General features: G+C 38.7%; 1 protein-coding gene across 2 annotated transcripts in view; it reads left to right on the forward strand.

Annotated features, from left to right (window-relative positions):
• The window catches only part of HECW2 (HECT, C2 and WW domain containing E3 ubiquitin protein ligase 2), a 218,319-nt gene that overhangs the window by 129,067 nt on the left and 72,421 nt on the right, over positions 1 to 16,831 (forward strand). For both annotated transcript variants that reach the window (XM_019553986.1, XM_019553987.1), the window contains exons 10-13: positions 5,002 to 5,152; positions 5,554 to 5,657; positions 10,070 to 10,194; positions 12,135 to 12,320. In XM_019553986.1, the coding sequence (XP_019409531.1) occupies positions 5,002 to 5,152; positions 5,554 to 5,657; positions 10,070 to 10,194; positions 12,135 to 12,320 (566 nt within the window). The remainder of the gene's footprint in view (positions 1 to 5,001; positions 5,153 to 5,553; positions 5,658 to 10,069; positions 10,195 to 12,134; positions 12,321 to 16,831) is intronic.

A 16,831-nucleotide genomic window follows, 5' to 3' on the forward strand; every position in this document is an offset into this window, starting at 1 on the left:
TTATCAGCTGTTGCATAGCAACCTAGCTGCATAGTGAACATGCACATGCACGGACTTGATTCTAATCACCAGCAGGAAAAATGCTTGTATGCACAGAATGTGGTTTCAAATGTGGATGCTAATAATCAGGTGATTCTGCTAAGCTTAGATGCTAATAATTGGATGACACAACAGGCACCTATACACGTGCTCTGGCATGTTCTGATTAGAACGCGTCGAACCAGACTTGATTAATCTAATTCTGATTAGAACACTTCAGCCGACTTGATGAATCAAGTCTGGTTCAATGCATTCTAATCAGAATGCTCCAGCGTGCTGCAGCATCTCATGTATTCAGCGTCCCCGTGTTTAAAAATGGCCATGGAGGTGCTCTAACTAAAGTTCCTTGAACACCATTTTGGAATGCAGGTTACTGAATACACAAGATGCAGCGGGCATTTTAATTAGAGCGCCTCCCAAGAACCACTCTTATTAAAATGCCCTTCCCACCGCAGAGCACGTGTAAAAGTGCCCTGTATGACTTCATAACAGAACATCAAAGTACTGAGGAGATTTTGCTTCAGGTTGATTCTATTGCAATAAATGTTTATAGAAGCTTAGTCATATGCACAGGCTCCAAAATTAAACCCTACCTCTATAAGCCAGTGTTACTTATTTCAGAAAAATGCCTGGAGAAAATACATACCTGGTCTCTTATCCTTTTAAGACTGAACATTTACAGGAAATATTTGAATGAGATCAAGTTAGGGTACCATACGTTAAAAAAACTTGAAGGTAGCTTTCTCACTACAGCTTTGTAATACAAAACTACTTACTTTTCACACAGGAACTGTTCATACTATAATGGCTGTATTACAAAAAAATTCATAAATTAAAAAAAGTTTTAGCTATATAGTATTCTACCATCCCTGTCATCGACTAGGATTTTATATATGACTATAAATATATATTTAAATCAAGGTTCAGTGCAAGGATTTATGCAGACTATTCATCTATTACTATTAATAAAACTTTAACTAAGAAAAAATACTAACTGTCCTATAGATTTAGTTTTCTATCTGAAACTGTGCCCTGGATAATAATGTAACATTCAAGCAAATGCTTTATGTGAAGTAACATGTTCACTCAGTCAAAATTTGTAGACAGTATAGGGCAGACTCAAGGTGCATTGGGATACATTTTATTTGTTGCTTTATCAAAATCCGTGGGATAAAGGAGACACAACAAAAACAGTTCTTTATGTTGCTTCATAAGTGATGCTAAAAAAAACAAAACAAAAAAAATTAGTCAATGTATCGCCTGCCATATATAACCTTAAAAATACTTACTGTCTGTTCACTAGGCAATGCAAAAGTCATAAGAACTTGTACCACATGGCCTTGTTTAATTGCAAATTCACTGGACTTTCAAATTTGTTTTTAAAGATATTTTTGTAAATGCACTTGCATTCAGTTAAACTGTTTGAAGTAGCAGTAGTCTGTGTGGCCTCAGTAAATGCATAGAAAGAAACCCTAATCCATTGCAGTATTTGCTTGTGTGTTTATTCTGAAGACAACTCACGCACTCAAAGTAAGCATAGGAACTTTCCTGGACTTGGACTTCATTTAAAAAATGAGGAATACATATGATAATTTGAGCTTTTTTTTGTCCTTCAAAAAGGTCTTTGTTTTCACCAGAATACAAAATTCTGAAAGACAAGTGAAAAATTACACCAAATGAAAAAGTTAGCTTTTGTCAGGGTTAAATAGTTTGAGTTAATTTATTCTATATGATCTCAGAAGTAAACCAGTTTCTGTGCAAATTACCAAGGTTGTCTGTTACTTTGAATATAGTTTCTGCTTTCCATAAGGGCAGGCCAGCTTATTTTCCACTGATTGACAAATTAGCATCATTTAGTTGAATTCATATACACAATAAACAAAAATCTCAACACTTCTGACAGCTCATCAAAAATATATTTTTGACAAGTTAGATTTGCTGCCTAAATGTAAAGGGTCTGCCTCTTTTTGTTTTCCAATGGACAGTCCTACCTTTGCTCATAGTACTTTTGGCTTATTATTAGAGCTGCTTGGGAAGTTTTCTAATGAAAATTTTTTCATTAGAAAATGCTGATTAGTTGAAACTGCAACTTTCTGGGGAGAATATCTGTTTCAACCACTTCATTTAGGAAAAAAATTGCAAAGACTTTAAAATGTTAAAAGTATCCCATTTTGCCCTTTCTAGAAAGAAACAATGGGTGCTTCCACACATACAAGCATGTGCGCTTGCAGCAGCTCAAATAGAAGCAGTGCAAATTTGAGCTGGGGTTTTTTGCTTCAGCGCATGTGCTTGGACATGCACTTTGTTGTGGAACAAATTGTGCCACTTGGGGCACAATAACCCTACTTGGCTCCTCCCGAATCTTTAGCCAGTGGGAGCTAGAGCCCGGGGCCAGCACCTTTGCTGGTCCCAGCAGTATAAAAAGCCACCCTGGCAAGCAGCTCAGGGCTACTAGCTCTCAGGAGCTTCTGGGGCCCAGCCAATTGGTACCTGGGGACACTAACTCTTGTGCCAGCTGGACTGCTGAAGCAGCCCTGAAAGTTCCCTGCACCCTCTACCCACTACAGCACTCTGGCAGTGGGGGCTGCTGTCTGGCTGTGTCATAATACACGTAAAATAAACAGAGCCTGAGGTTTTAAGGTTGTCAGGGTTTGAGGCGGGGCAAGAGGCACATGCGTGCTCATGTGAACACGCCCGATTTGTTTTTTTAAGTTTGAAATGATTTTTTTGGTTTGAAATTTGTTTTATTATAAAAATAGAAGTCAATATCTTAATATTTTGTTTGACATACATAGATATCTATTTATGGTTCGCCAAGATTTTAGCTTTTTGTCATGATTTAACTTCGGAAAAAGTTGTAAAATATTAACATTTTTCACAAGACCAGATATTCATTGCTCAGCCAGAGCTCTTGAACTTTTTCTTTTCTTTTTCTTTATTTAGCTTATTTATCTTTCCCAACAAAACCGTTAGCTTAGTTTTCCTAACCTCTGCTTTAGGCACTTATGTTTTTAAGTGTACTGCCCCTTCATAGAAATGAAGAAATAATTTGCATCAGAGCTAGCTAAGTAACAGAGATGTACTGTAGGGATGTCATACTTGGTTTGTCTCAAAATCTACTTGTCTTGCCTCCCCTGCATCTCATCCCTAACAGACCCTACAGTGAAATGCAGAGAGCCATTTAGCTGTCTTCAACAGTTGACAGAAGTCATAATACATGTAAAATAAACAGAGCCTGAGGTTTTAAGGTTGTCAGTGTTAAGTGCTTCACAGTAAAATTATTTAAGGCCTATTCTGTGCTATCAAGATATTGATAGAGCACAGTTTTATGCCCTTGGTTCTGAAGGATCTGCAGTGTCTTAAGAGTTGGCTGATAACCAGTGGTCCTTGATTTACTGAAGCTACTGATATTTTTCTCTAGACTTGGATATGAAAAATACCATATTCAAAAGACTTTTTAATTGTTGTATATTGTTTTTCAAATAATATTTTAAGTGCTCTGTGTATTTTCTGTATTTGCTAGTACCAAACACACAACACTGCCATCAGGTCTTCATAAGTAACCTTAACTTTTAGATACAAAAGATTATTATTTATTTGTATGTATTCTTTGAATGTTGGTGGCATCTACAGGCCCTAGCTAAAACTAGAGCCCCATTGTGGTAGCACTTTGCAGATACAGAGAAAATGTTCCTGCACCAAAAAGCTTTAAAAATGCTGAGATTGTCTCTTGTACCAAGTCTTTTCTGAGAACAGTGGAGTAGCCATGGCTGGGAGCAGAATCCTGCTGATTACTTCCCTGGGAGGTTTTATGTCTGCCACAGCTCCATCAGCTGTTGAGCATTTCCAAGGCACCATCTACTGACTGAGGCATACTGCAGTCCAGCACATTCTGGCCTTTTTTTGCCCTGAACTGAGGCTGGCTAGTAATCAGAATAGCTAGCTCTCCCTCCAGTGGTTATTCCCTACCACACAGTGAGTTCCCAGCTACAGAGAAGGGGTTATTTCAGCTTCCTTTGTACCATTTGAATGAGCCAGAGAATCTGTCCATAAGGGTTAATATAGGCATACGAAAGTTATCTCACTGCTTAATGCATCTTTTTCTTTTCTGGCTGTATAATGGGTGCCATTTATGGACTTAACACTTGCTACTTCACAGTCATTATGTACAATGTTGTCTCCTATCCTGAGCATAGGATGACAATGCACTTGTATCAGATACAGTACCTCAGAAGGGCCAATTCTGCACTGTTAATGTTGTCTACTATATTTGGTATGATTTCATGCAAAGGAATTCATATTTGGTCAGAATCTACTAAAATTGGTCTGTTTAAGTTTGCATGCAAAGCTAATTTTGTATGGTATTTATGTCATTCTGATCATTAGAACGTTTTAAAATGAAAGAGCATGAAGATTGCCAAATGTTTAATTGGGATTGCCAAAGTGTCTAACTCCCCTTTAATGTGGTAACATGTAGCATAGGTGTAATTGCATCCTCAAGTCATTTTTATTATAAAGTACACATTTTATATCATTGACTAATCTGCCTTCCTGCTGCTAGTATTAGTTGCCAGAAAACAACAACCAGGCATCAAATTAACACTAGTTTAAGGGTTCTCACCTGTTCTATACGTAAGTCTGTATATCCCTAAAGTCTACTTAAACCCTAATTTCATGACTTAAATGGAGCACAAGCCTTGAGCTTGTATTGAGCAGGTACACAGATAAACTGGATACTCCATAGTGAATGTGAACTCTGCAAAAACTCCATACAACAGATAGTTGTGGAATAACATCAGGAAAAAAAGCCCTGTGTTTTAGCCATGAGTTGGGGAGCAGTCAAAAAGTGCTGGATTGGAGGCTTTTTGTTGGGGGGAGAGATTAAAAACAATAGATGCAATTTAAAAGCAGCAAAGGTTTTAAAGAAAAAATCATCCCTCTCAATCCATCATTACTGTTCAGACTGGGAGGCTCGGATCGACAGCCATGGAAGGATATTCTATGTGGACCATGTAAACAGAACTACAACGTGGCAGCGACCCACAGCTCCCCCTGCCCCACAAATCCTCCAGAGGTCAAACTCTATTCAGCAAATGGAGCAGCTGAACCGCCGGTGAGAACTGTAGTTTTTCCTTGTTAATTTTCTAGTACCAGGCTATGTGAGCCATTTTATGAGCAAATGTGAAGACTGGCTTCCAACCACTACTCCAGGTATCTCTGTATTCTTTAGTGTGCTTAACTGTGGTTCTTTTGGAGGTCCCTTCAACTCTGGCTGAATGTCCTTAGTGTCAGTATTCCACCTATGTTCAATGTCAATGTGGCCAACAAAAATTGGTAAGGAACCCCAGGAAGCCAGGCTGCAGAGGGCAGGTAATGAGTAAATTACAGAGATTAGTGACTTTTGGAATGCATGGGACAAAAAAGCAAATATATCAAGCCTCAGTGTTTGACGTTCCTGTGAACCAGGGCTAGGGTGCATTCACTGTTCAGTAAATCCAGCCTTGTATCTCCTAGGTATCAGAGTATCCGACGAACAATGACTAATGACAGGCCTGAAGAGCACACAAACACTGTTGATGGAGCTGGAGAGGAAACTGACCTCCACCCTTCTAATGCAGGTAGGAGCAAAGTAGATTACTGTAAAAGGAAACTCCCAAATATATGCTGTTTGGCTAAAGTGAGAGGAAGAATCACCTGTTTTCTGTCCTCAAGGAATTGACTTATCATTTTTGTTACTACTGTTCTACTTCTGCAGGCTATGGCACACCCTGGTATGGCTTATTCATTCTGCATATTGAATAATTGTGTGTGTGATCCAGCATCTTTATTCAGTCACTTTAGAAAGCGATCCAAATGGCTGAATGAGTAGAAAGAGGTACTTAGCCATGTTAGTGTAAAAACAGGCAGAAAACAGGCTAGATTTGCGTCTTATAGACTAATCAGAGATTAGATTAGTGATGCATAGCATAAGCTTTTGTGAGCAGCAAGCGGACTTCATCAGATGGTGTGAAAGGACTGCAGGAAGCAGAGCTTTTAAACATTAAGCAGTAATTAGAACACAAAGGGTAAGGAAGGAAGAAAAAAAGCACTCAGTGCTGACAGAGGCAAGGTAGGTAGGGGAGAGAAAAAGAAAGCAGTTAATCCATTAAGGGACATAGAGTTATAAGAACTAATTCAGGTAATGATATAAGACTCCATAGCCTTGGTTTAGACCATAATTAACACAATCTAATCTGTGGATGATTTTTATTCTGCAGTTTCCCATTCAGTTTCATTTTTAAAGTTTTGTTGTCTAAGAATAGCCACTCTGAGGTCAGTGGTGGAGACTAAGTACAGGTGGTCAAAAAGCCCAAGGCTGAATCAATTCAGTCTTTGCAGGTTAGTCTTAAGCTGCATAGATTGAACTGATAAGCAAGTGAATAGACATTCACTTTTGATTCCAGAAATGCAGCCAAAAGCCTGCAGTGGCCCAGGTCAGAAGTGATAGGGTGCTAAAGCATGCCTCCGTGCTCAGCTGGAGCAGATAGCTTGGGCCAAGGCTAGGCCACCCACCCTGCGAGATGGGATTTGCAGGGGAGGTGCAAAGCATCCTGGGATGCTGGGGGATTGTGAGTTAACTTGAATCTGGAGGGGACCTGGGACAGAAATTCAATAAACCAATTTAACCTAAATCAGTTAAGTCTGATACTACATTCAGCCAGGATTTTTTTAAACTGGCTTTGGCCATTTTGAAAGCAATTTATTTGCACTGAGCTTCTGTTGTGGTATAGATCTGAACCAGTTTCTGATCACTTATACCAGTTTGTGTGTAATTTCTGACCCTGGCCAGAATGTCCAGGGAGTTAGTATTCTGCCACAGGATTGTGCATCTTCTGGTATTGACATCTGGTACTGGTGTTCATTCATTTTTACATGGAGGGATCTCTCCATCTGTCCAATGTAGAAATCAGAGGGGCACTATAAGCAAATCATGGCATGTATGATATTGGTAGAAGTTCAGGTAAGTAAACCTTGGATGTCATAATCTGTGTTTTTCTGCTCAGTTATGAAGTGGTCTGTGTTGATGAGAGGGCACATCTGGCATCTGAGTTCAGAGCAAGGTCTGGTGCCTTAGCGAGAATAGGAGTTAGGTAGTCTGTTGCTGGAGAGATGCTGTTTGAGGTTGGCACGCTGCCTGTAAGCCAGAGTAGGTTTGTCTGCCATGGCTACCTTGAGATGGTTGTCATTTCCCAGGCCCCTTGTAGAGAAAGAGTATAAAAATTGAATAATCTAGAATAAAATTATTCTGCAGCTGCCACCTTTTTTGGTCATTATTAATGGTGGTATATAACAAACACCAGGCTAGTCTGTAGCTTTTGCTTTTATTCTGTTATTATGCTTGTAGTTGACAGCTTTGCCTCTTTTCTTGACTCCAGAGCTTGTTGGTTGCCCCCATTCCTGATGTCAGATTGACAAGCTAAGACATTAGTTTGCATGCACTATGCCAGCAGTGTCATATAGCTGTAAGGTAACCTCAATTTTGTCTCACAATTTCTAGTCTCACAATGCCTGAAAACTCACCATTATTTTACTCACCATTATTTTTCTTATATCGGGGCTTTTTTTCCATTGTTAAAGCCTTAACCACTTGAGTCCGATTATTTCTCTGTTCATATTCTGTTATTGCCACTGAGGTTCACGTGGATGCTGATGGTCTCAAGAAATGAGGAAAATTCCATCTGGGGAAAATGCAGCATCCCATGGCAGGCATCAGGGTAGGTGTGGGCTGCAGTCAGAAGCCAAGAATCAGGGTGAATAAACCCATGCTGAGGTCACAGTTAGACTGTTAGCAGAGCAAGAACTAGTTGGTATAAAGTTAGCTGAGGTCTCTTGTATATGTAGAAGTCAGTTAACTGCAGAGTAGCCAAACCACAGTGGGAGGAATTGTGGGCTGTACTGCATTATTTTTTGCTCTAATGATCCTTTTTTTTCTTGCTCAGCTCTCCTTTAGATTCAGCTTTTCACTTTTCTGGGCTGGAAACATTATTTAGCTCAAATGTTACCTGTATTTGCAAGTGCCCCTGTTTTTTATTTAATTTTTTCCCATTTGCATTTATCTTTTCCTTCTTTTCTTGTTTATTTCCTATTCTCCCCTCTGCTTTTATTCCCATTCACAGCTTTTCTTTGGTTTACATATTTTGTTATTGAAGTAATCTTTATTCTATATTATTGAAGCTCATTTAGCATTTAGTAATGGCTGGATTCCCCCCCCCTTCCCAAATCAATGAGGAAGGATGACCATAGGTGAACCATGTTGCATGTTAAAGAACATCTCTGAAAAATGGAAGATGGCATAATTTTTCTTGGTCCTGAATATGAGCACTGTGGTCTGCAGCTGCATTTACAAAATCCCCCCACCCCTCTGTTAACAATACAGTCTTTATCCAAACCTCCTGTTTTTAAATGCATGCCTTCCTAATTGAAATAATATAGCAAATTTCCAGTTCATTACATTAGTGAGAAATCAATGTTTATTAGGCAACCATTGATCCTTTGGATCGTGGTCTCTGTGTATGAGGTCTAGTCAGATGTCTGATGAATCTGCTTGTGGTTGACAGTTCCAATTTGCAAGTGACACAGCTTGTTACAAGTTTCACAAATCCATTTGTTGTCTGAGTTGGAATCCAAGTTTACAGCATGCCGCTTCCTTCTTTTCTCACTTTGCTTCCTTCCTGTGGATCAAAGCCACTTAATGGTGAACTGCACCCAGTGCCAGATGGTCCCTCCAGGTTGGATGGGATTCTGTGCACTCCTCCCAGCTTTCTACATTGATGTTGAACAACTTCTTATCATTTTTGCACACATCACGGTACTACCATAGAGGCTGACCCTGCTTTCTAGAGCCATCTTAAATCTCTCTGTACAAAGTATTCTTAGGGATACAGTCTCCTTCCATTCTCCTGACATGGCTGAGTCATCATGACCTCCTCTTCTTGATAGTAGATTCCAAGTGTGTCAGCCCTGCATGATTCAGCACCTTTGTGTTTGGCATTTTGTGTTCCCACTTTATTTTTACGGTCTTGCACAGGCATTTCGTATGGAAGCCGTTCAGTGTCCTGATGTGCCAAGCATACGTAGTCCACATTTCTGAATCATAAAGCAGGGATGACATCACTCAAGTCTCATAAATTCACATTTTCACCTTAGTTGATAGTTTGTTGTTATTCCATGCCCATTTCTGTAATAGCCTGAAATTCTTAGCTGCTTTTCCAATTCTATTAGTTCATTCTGAAGGCCGAAATTCCTGCTGATCATAAAACCCCCGTAGCAGAAGCTGTCAATGACATCAAGAGATTTACCCTTCACAGTGAGGTTGGGCACTGGTTCTTCCACCCATTGGTACATGAAATTAGTGTACTTAACTGCTAAGAGAACAGCCAAATTATTATCATACCCATCTTGAAAGAGGAAATTGAAACTTATTTCCTTAACAAATCGTTTCTCTCTTCTGTTTTGTAAGCACTTTTTCAAATATTGCATGACTGACCAGGTTGGGTTATTGGGAATGTTTTTTGTTTTTGTTTTTTAAAGAATTGAAACACTTTGAAACATTTAATAAATGATTTTTATATGCATTTGTACATACACATTGTTCAACATTTAAAAATACCACTTATATGTAGTTACCACTTGATGTTATCTGACAAAACATGGTTATCTGCTGTCTATTTATATGTAGAAATATGGCTGTGATATGTCAAATACCGCTGTGTATCGATTGATTATTTTTAGGGTGACGTGGTAACCTGAAGGCAATTAAAAATATATGTTGGACAGCTGTCTAACACACTCACCCCACAAAACTCAGATATCTGCAGCAAGCATTCACAGATATATTAGAATTATACATGGGATGCTTGTGCAGAGAAATACTTAAATAACCTGAAAGTTGCCATGCTGCATGACACAAATCAATACAGTTGTATAGTTGTTCGTAATGAGGCTTTCTTAAAGTTATTACCAGAAGTTTTTGCCATTTTTTTTAAATTAGATTTTCGAAGGGAGAATGTGCTGCCTCACTCTACCTCCAGGTCCAGGCTTACTTTGTTGCTACAGTCTCCTCCTGTGAAATTTCTTATCAGTCCAGAATTCTTTCCAGTGCTGCATTCTAACCCTGTAAGTACAGATGTAGAGATGAGCAGTTCCATACATGTACAGGGGGCTGGGGTTATGGTGTGGGTGCCAAAGCACATGGTTGACAATCCAGAGGTCGTAAGTTTGAGGCTATAGCAGGAGCTTTCACAGTACAGTCATGTCAGATTCCAGTAATTCTGCTAAATACCTTGTCATGAGGACATGGGCATGCAAAGGAAAGATAAATGTACATTTGTAAAGATGGGAAAATCTTGGAGTTCTTATCTATAAGCCTCTCTGTTGAGGTTAAGATATAAAACAGCGAAGAAGGTGATGAACTCCATAACAATAAGTATTTCTTGCCTTGTAACTCAACCAATCAACCCCCCCAAAATTGATGGTATGTGCTAGCTGATAAGATAAAACTTTGATCAGGATTTCTAACTTCATTTCTGCTTAAGGAGTTACAGTGGCTATTTGTTATAGGTCAGAAGTACTTCATTTATCCATAGAAAGCCAAGACGCTACAGTTTCTTTAGGCAAATGGAGTAATACAGTAGTGAACCATATTTTTATTTGATTTCATTCCATAGTTATAGTAACCACTGCTAAGGATCATATATGCCATTTCTGCCTAGTGGTTTTGTGGTATTCAGCTACTTTCTAATTTCATATTTTATCCACAATGTAAGTTATAACATTATCAGCTAGTCTATAAAGTGCCACATTGCCTTGCCTTCTGCTTAACTTCAGATTAAGATGGTTAATTACTTCTCTCCATTTTGAAGATGTTAGTGATGCATGTGCCTTATGAAGTGGCTTTGCACAGGGATGAATGCCACCTAAAATGCTTTCAAATTTTACAGGATTGTTTGTTTTAATTAGTATAAGATATGTAGCATAAATAGAAATAACATAATGAATAGTTTATTGTCTGCATAAATTCCTGTTAATAATTCAGTGGTTTTAAAATTCTTGAACAATGCTAATTTTGCTTTATGATGTATGTTTGCTTGTGTGCATACCAATCATTCTGTTTAGCTCCACAGTTGAGACCTAATTTTTGTTTCCTTTCTTTACATTTCCATATTTTATTCTTGGTTATTCAGAGCCATAATCAAACATGCCTATGTCTTTTTAAAGGTCCAGTAGGTGGAAACTGTGTTAGCTTAAGTTCCTGATGAGTTTCCAAGAGGAATATATTACCACCCTGTCATACACCTCATTAATAAGTTTTATTGTGTATGCCATGGTTTCTAGTTTTTCCCAATATACCATCCTTAAGAGAATGCTTAGGAGTGCACTGCGAAGCCACTAAAATTGAGACAACTTTGTTGCCAGAAGAAGCAGTCTCAGTGCTTGACGTGAGTGAGGTGAATGGAGTGCTAAGAGATACACTCTATACTTCACTGGGGTGAATGGATAACAAAGATTTTTATTTTTTTTCTATTACTGTTGTTTAGCTGGAGGTGTATTAATTTAAAGTTTATCTGAGCAACAGGCCATCCTTTTACATTAAAAAGGTCACCTCTATCAGTAAGAAAAGGCTAGGTGTTTTTGAAATGTAGATGTCTTGCAAGATGCCTACAAGAATAAATAATTTCTAATAAAATATAGTAAGACAAATTCACTTAATAAGGGCTAACTATTCTACCTATCTTTAAAGTACATGAGCTTTATAGATATATAAGCATTGCTCTAATTGTTGAGGGTCCAGTTTGTCAAATCACAAATGTGCATTCATAACTTTAAATGCATGAGCAGGCCATTTGTCTTCAGTGGTATTACTCTTGGGCAACATTGAACACAGGAGGGATCTTTCTGTTAACCTCACTGGAGACTGCATCAGATTGGGTCTCAAGCTGTTGTCTGTTCATCAGAATGGATGGATTCTAATTGTTGGACTAATGGCCTTCCTATATAGATATTTAATTCTGATTTTCTTTTCAGAAATGTATTTATTTTTCTGATGGATTTTTCAGAGTGCCTACCGCATGTTTACAAACAACACGTGTTTAAAGCACATGATCACCAAAGTCCGGCGGGACACCCACCATTTTGAGCGCTACCAGCATAATCGTGATCTGGTGGGCTTCCTTAATATGTTTGCTAACAAACAGCTGGAGCTGCCAAGAGGCTGGGAAATGAAACATGACCATCAGGGCAAGGTAACTGGAATGCAAATAGAAGTCTGTTTGGATTTAGTCTCTATACTGATGGAATTGAGACAGTTGCTCTAAAGGAAGCCAAGGTGGAGACAACTAGAGAAATGATTAATCTTTCCCATAGAGAACGTGCTACTGTGGCCATTTTCCTTCCTCCTGCCTTGCATAGAGTGATATATCTTGTTTGTACTGAGGGAGTATTATTGAGAAGGGTACTCGAGTTAGGTCCCTTTAAATGCCAAACTATGTAGATGTTCAAGGAGGTTAATTGGGCAAAAAATAGTGGGACTGATCTAAATTAGTTCACCTGAGGAGCTGATCTAAATTACATTGGGAATGAGTTAGCCTGACTTAGTGAATGTCTGCACATTTGGAGTTCAGCCTTGGGGCTGGGGAAACCCAGCCATTCACCCCAGCTCCTGAACACTGCTCTTCTTCAGACTCCTACCTCCCCTCCACCCCCATACCCTGACCTGGGCTATTTTCAGTACTTGACCCCACCCCCTGCAGACCCATCCTCCCACAGACTTATCAGTCCCCTCTTCCCTCAACTTACCAACCCCCACTGTGAATTCACTAGTCCCCTGCTGCCCTCTGATCCTGCCCATTCCTCCTCCTACCCTGACTTATTCCACATTCCTAGCATGGCTCCTGCACTGGCAAATGTTTACACGTCACTCCCGATCTACAATTACACGGCTTAAAGTAAGGTATGGTGAACATCTGCGCATACCCAAACTGTAGAAATGTAGACTCCTCTGCCAAATGCTCTTTTGTCTTCTTAGGACTTTTTCCTGTTCACACTGGCCTATTTTGCTTTTGTGCTTTTTCCGCAACTTTAAAATCTATTAAGCCATATTGGTTTGATTTTGTCGGACTTTTTATAAAGGTTCAATTTCTTCCTCCCTAAATCTCTCAAACAGAATTTATTGCCACCATATTTGCTTTCCTAAACAGCACCTGATGTTCCTGAAGGAACATCCAAGTACTACATAAAGCCAATATTGATCAGCTTCTCAGAAGAAATATAATACATTTAGATTGGATTGGTTTTGGGAATTAAATCAGTTTTGGGCTGCATGGGGCTTAAGACTAGCAATAAATACTGATAGAAAGTGTTTGTTGATAGTTTGCCAATTAATAACTGATTTAGGTGGTTGTTTTGGAAGGCTTTTTATACTTTAAAGTTAGAGTGTGGTGTATAGAGGTCTTAATTATTTTTAAATGACCATTCACTGGATGAGAAACATTCATTGTTAGTAAAGTTAAGCTGTGGTTTCTTCAGCCAGGGGCAGTTTAATTTTTCTCTTGGGTTTTTACGTTAATTTTTCTTACTTGAAGTTAATGGGATATTGGAAGTGCTTCTTTTTATTTCTAGAAAAGTATTATTGGGTCCTGTTGAAAATGGGAAAATTAGACTTACTTTTTATATGATTTTGTATTAAATGTGGTCATATCATCTTCAAAGTTTTAAGAAAAATTTAAAAAATTAAAAAAAGCTAGGATGACCAATTAGAGTTTGCAGTGGCCTTTTCTGTGGTATCATTACCCAGGATTTTTTCTTAATCCTTTTGCAGGAGCGTAGGAAGGAAAAAGCATGTATGGATTTAGAATGTGAGGTGGTAATAGAGATATGAGTTTTGATGAGAAATACATTTTTATTAGCACTGGTGAACAAACTAAGAGAATAAAAAAATCATTGAATCATAGGGCTTGAAAGGAACCTCTGGAAGTCATCTAATAGAACACCTTGCTCAAAACAGAAACATCTGTCTAAACAAGTGGTGCTTGACCTTTTGGCTCTAAGACCGGATGGGTAGCATAGGGCCTGTTTTCAGGCTAGGTGGAGCAGTCTGTGGGCCTGATAAAAGATGGGGCTCAGGACTGCTGCTACCTGTGCAACGGTCCTGAGCCCCATCCTTGGGGGGATGGCACCACTTGGGTCTTGTGAGGGATGGCACCACTTCCTATCACCCCCTGTGTGTCAGGATTCAGTCCCCAGGTGCTGGTGCTGCCCCCTTGTACTCCCCTTGCACTGGGATTGAATCCTGGGGGCTGGCATCCCACTTCCCAGCCTCCTCCCTCCCACCAGGATAGGGCACTGGAGCCTGGGACTGCCCCTTCTGGTCCTGTGTGCTGAAATTGGGCATTGGATCCAGCATTGTAAAAAAGAGTTTTTTCTACTGTAAAGTGGCGATCAGTTACTTTACTCTGCTTTATGGGTTTTTTTTCCTCCTATATTATCCTATCACCTTCCCATTCCTTTTCCTAGTTTAGGAATAACTGAACTATACAATGCTTCTTGCGTTGCTTGGCCAAAGAGGGCGAGAGATTTCTGGCCATACCACACAATACATAAATATTTCTTCCATTTTGTTTAGTTCTCATGTTCAGAATGAACATACCTTTACCCTATTGTGCAGCAATTAAGACATACTCCATGATTTTTCAGTTGCCCATTAACTTACAAATACATTGATTTCAAAAGCAACACAGAGTAAACATGTATGGGGCAGGGAGAACAAGCTGCCCATACTCCCAAATTCCCTCTCCTCTCTGTTTGTTTGTGATCTGAGGTACGTTGATTGAACTCTGTGGAGATTAATACACAGGACTTCTGAAATCTTGGGGTCTGAACTAAAAAGCAACTTTGTATCTGTGTTTTTGTATTCCCTCTCTCAACATATGTAGGCTGATAGTGTAGAGTCAGGCATACATGTAAATGTATATACATATATTTTGTATTAAATCTTTTCATACAGTAAAGTGATTGTTTATGGTTTAATTGTTGAATTCATTATTATTTAAAGACTGTCAAATTGAGTATTGTGTGTGTATGTGTGTGTGTGTGTGTATAATGCAGTTGGTAAATTCAATGTATTTAAAGATGCATTAAATATATTTATGGATATTAACTTTAACATATTTGTAATGCCTGTTAAAATATTTTACTTCCTATTTTCCTGTATGAATTTGTGTGCATATATTATATAATATACAAATGAAAAACATCAGAATTAAACTATTTTGATGAGCATTCACAGCTTTTTACTTAAAGTGCTAATTTTTTATTTAAACAGCTATAGGTCTTGGTGCTATACAAGTAGCTTTTGGCCAAGCCAAGGTACCAAGTCTCTCTGCCTAACCATTGTAAAAGTTGTTTTTCAGAGCAGTGGTGGGAATTTCCGTAATGTTAGATTTAGTTTTGGTTTTTTGTGCTAGACTGAGTTTCTAGCTGTGATCTCAGTGTCCAGATTAACTCTGAGCTTTGAAGTTACAATGATTTTATTTAATAGATTTTCAATATAGTAAATATATGCTTTGTTATGGTAGGTTGCCACTGGCGTGCCCACAAGCATTCATGCTTAATAAGATGTGATCATTTTTAATATAGTCTTTAAGCATATCTTATTTAAGTGTATGCATGAAAAAGTATTACATACTGTGTTAGATTGCCACATTAAGTCAGAGATTTGTGCAATGTGTGTCCAAGCAGAATTCTCTTTTCTATTGAATCAATATTTTTATTGATGTTTTTTCTAATTCTACTGTACCGTAAGGTTGGTCTGTTGAACTCAGACTTTGAGCTAATGAAAGTTGACTCACTTTCTTTACAATATTGGTAGATCCAATTAGATACAATATTAGACAGTGGAGCTTTCAAAGTATTTCTGGGTACCTGCTAGCAAGGAAAAGTAAATACATCAACCAGGAGCATAAGCAACTTAGATTCCTGGGTCCATTCAACGGCTGCCAACCCACTTCTAAGACCAGCATTGAGATTTTAAAACAGTTTTCACTTTGCTTTCATACTTCTATAATACCTGGAGTCTACATTACTGGTGCCACAAATGACATCACTGCTTGGCAAAAGTGGACTCTATCAGTTCAAAGCCCAAAGATTGCTATTAACACATTGCAGTTATCAAACATGTTTTACAGTTTATTACCCAGGAAACTTTCTGCTAAATCAAGTTCAACTTGTCCAACTTCTGTGCTGTTCCTGGGCCTCTCACTGCTCAGGCTACATGCTGTGGGGCAGGCCCCAGAATTTCCCCACTTTTCCCCCAGTCTACGTGAGCAGTGCCTTGCTGCATTGACTTGCATCAGTGATACCCCTTGCCCAGCTGTTTCTTGATCCCTGTTATAATAAACAGTAATGCTTCACTCTGCACTGGTATAACTCATTTGTTCTTCTGTCTGTTTGTTTTCATACTGCTCAGAAGAGGAAGTGGTTCCTTCTCAATAGACCCAAATTACCAACTCAGGAGAAGGCGGGGGAAAAAAGCAGGTCTTCACACTTAATGGTTTTAGATTGAATAGATTTAGTGTCTACCTATCTATTTTCATAAGCATCGTGTTTGAATGCCTCTCAAGCATAGAAAAATAGAAGTAATATTAACAAGCCACACTAACTGCTTTGTGATTTATATTCCTTGCTTCCTCAGAGGCATGTTTTGTTTTGCTGTAAATCCTTCTCCCTGAACTTAAATATTCTTCTGAGATAGCTCTGT

This window comes from Crocodylus porosus, unplaced genomic scaffold (assembly GCF_001723895.1).
Source record: "Crocodylus porosus isolate Cpor-Errol unplaced genomic scaffold, CroPor_comp1, whole genome shotgun sequence".
Taxonomy (NCBI): domain Eukaryota; kingdom Metazoa; phylum Chordata; order Crocodylia; family Crocodylidae; genus Crocodylus; species Crocodylus porosus.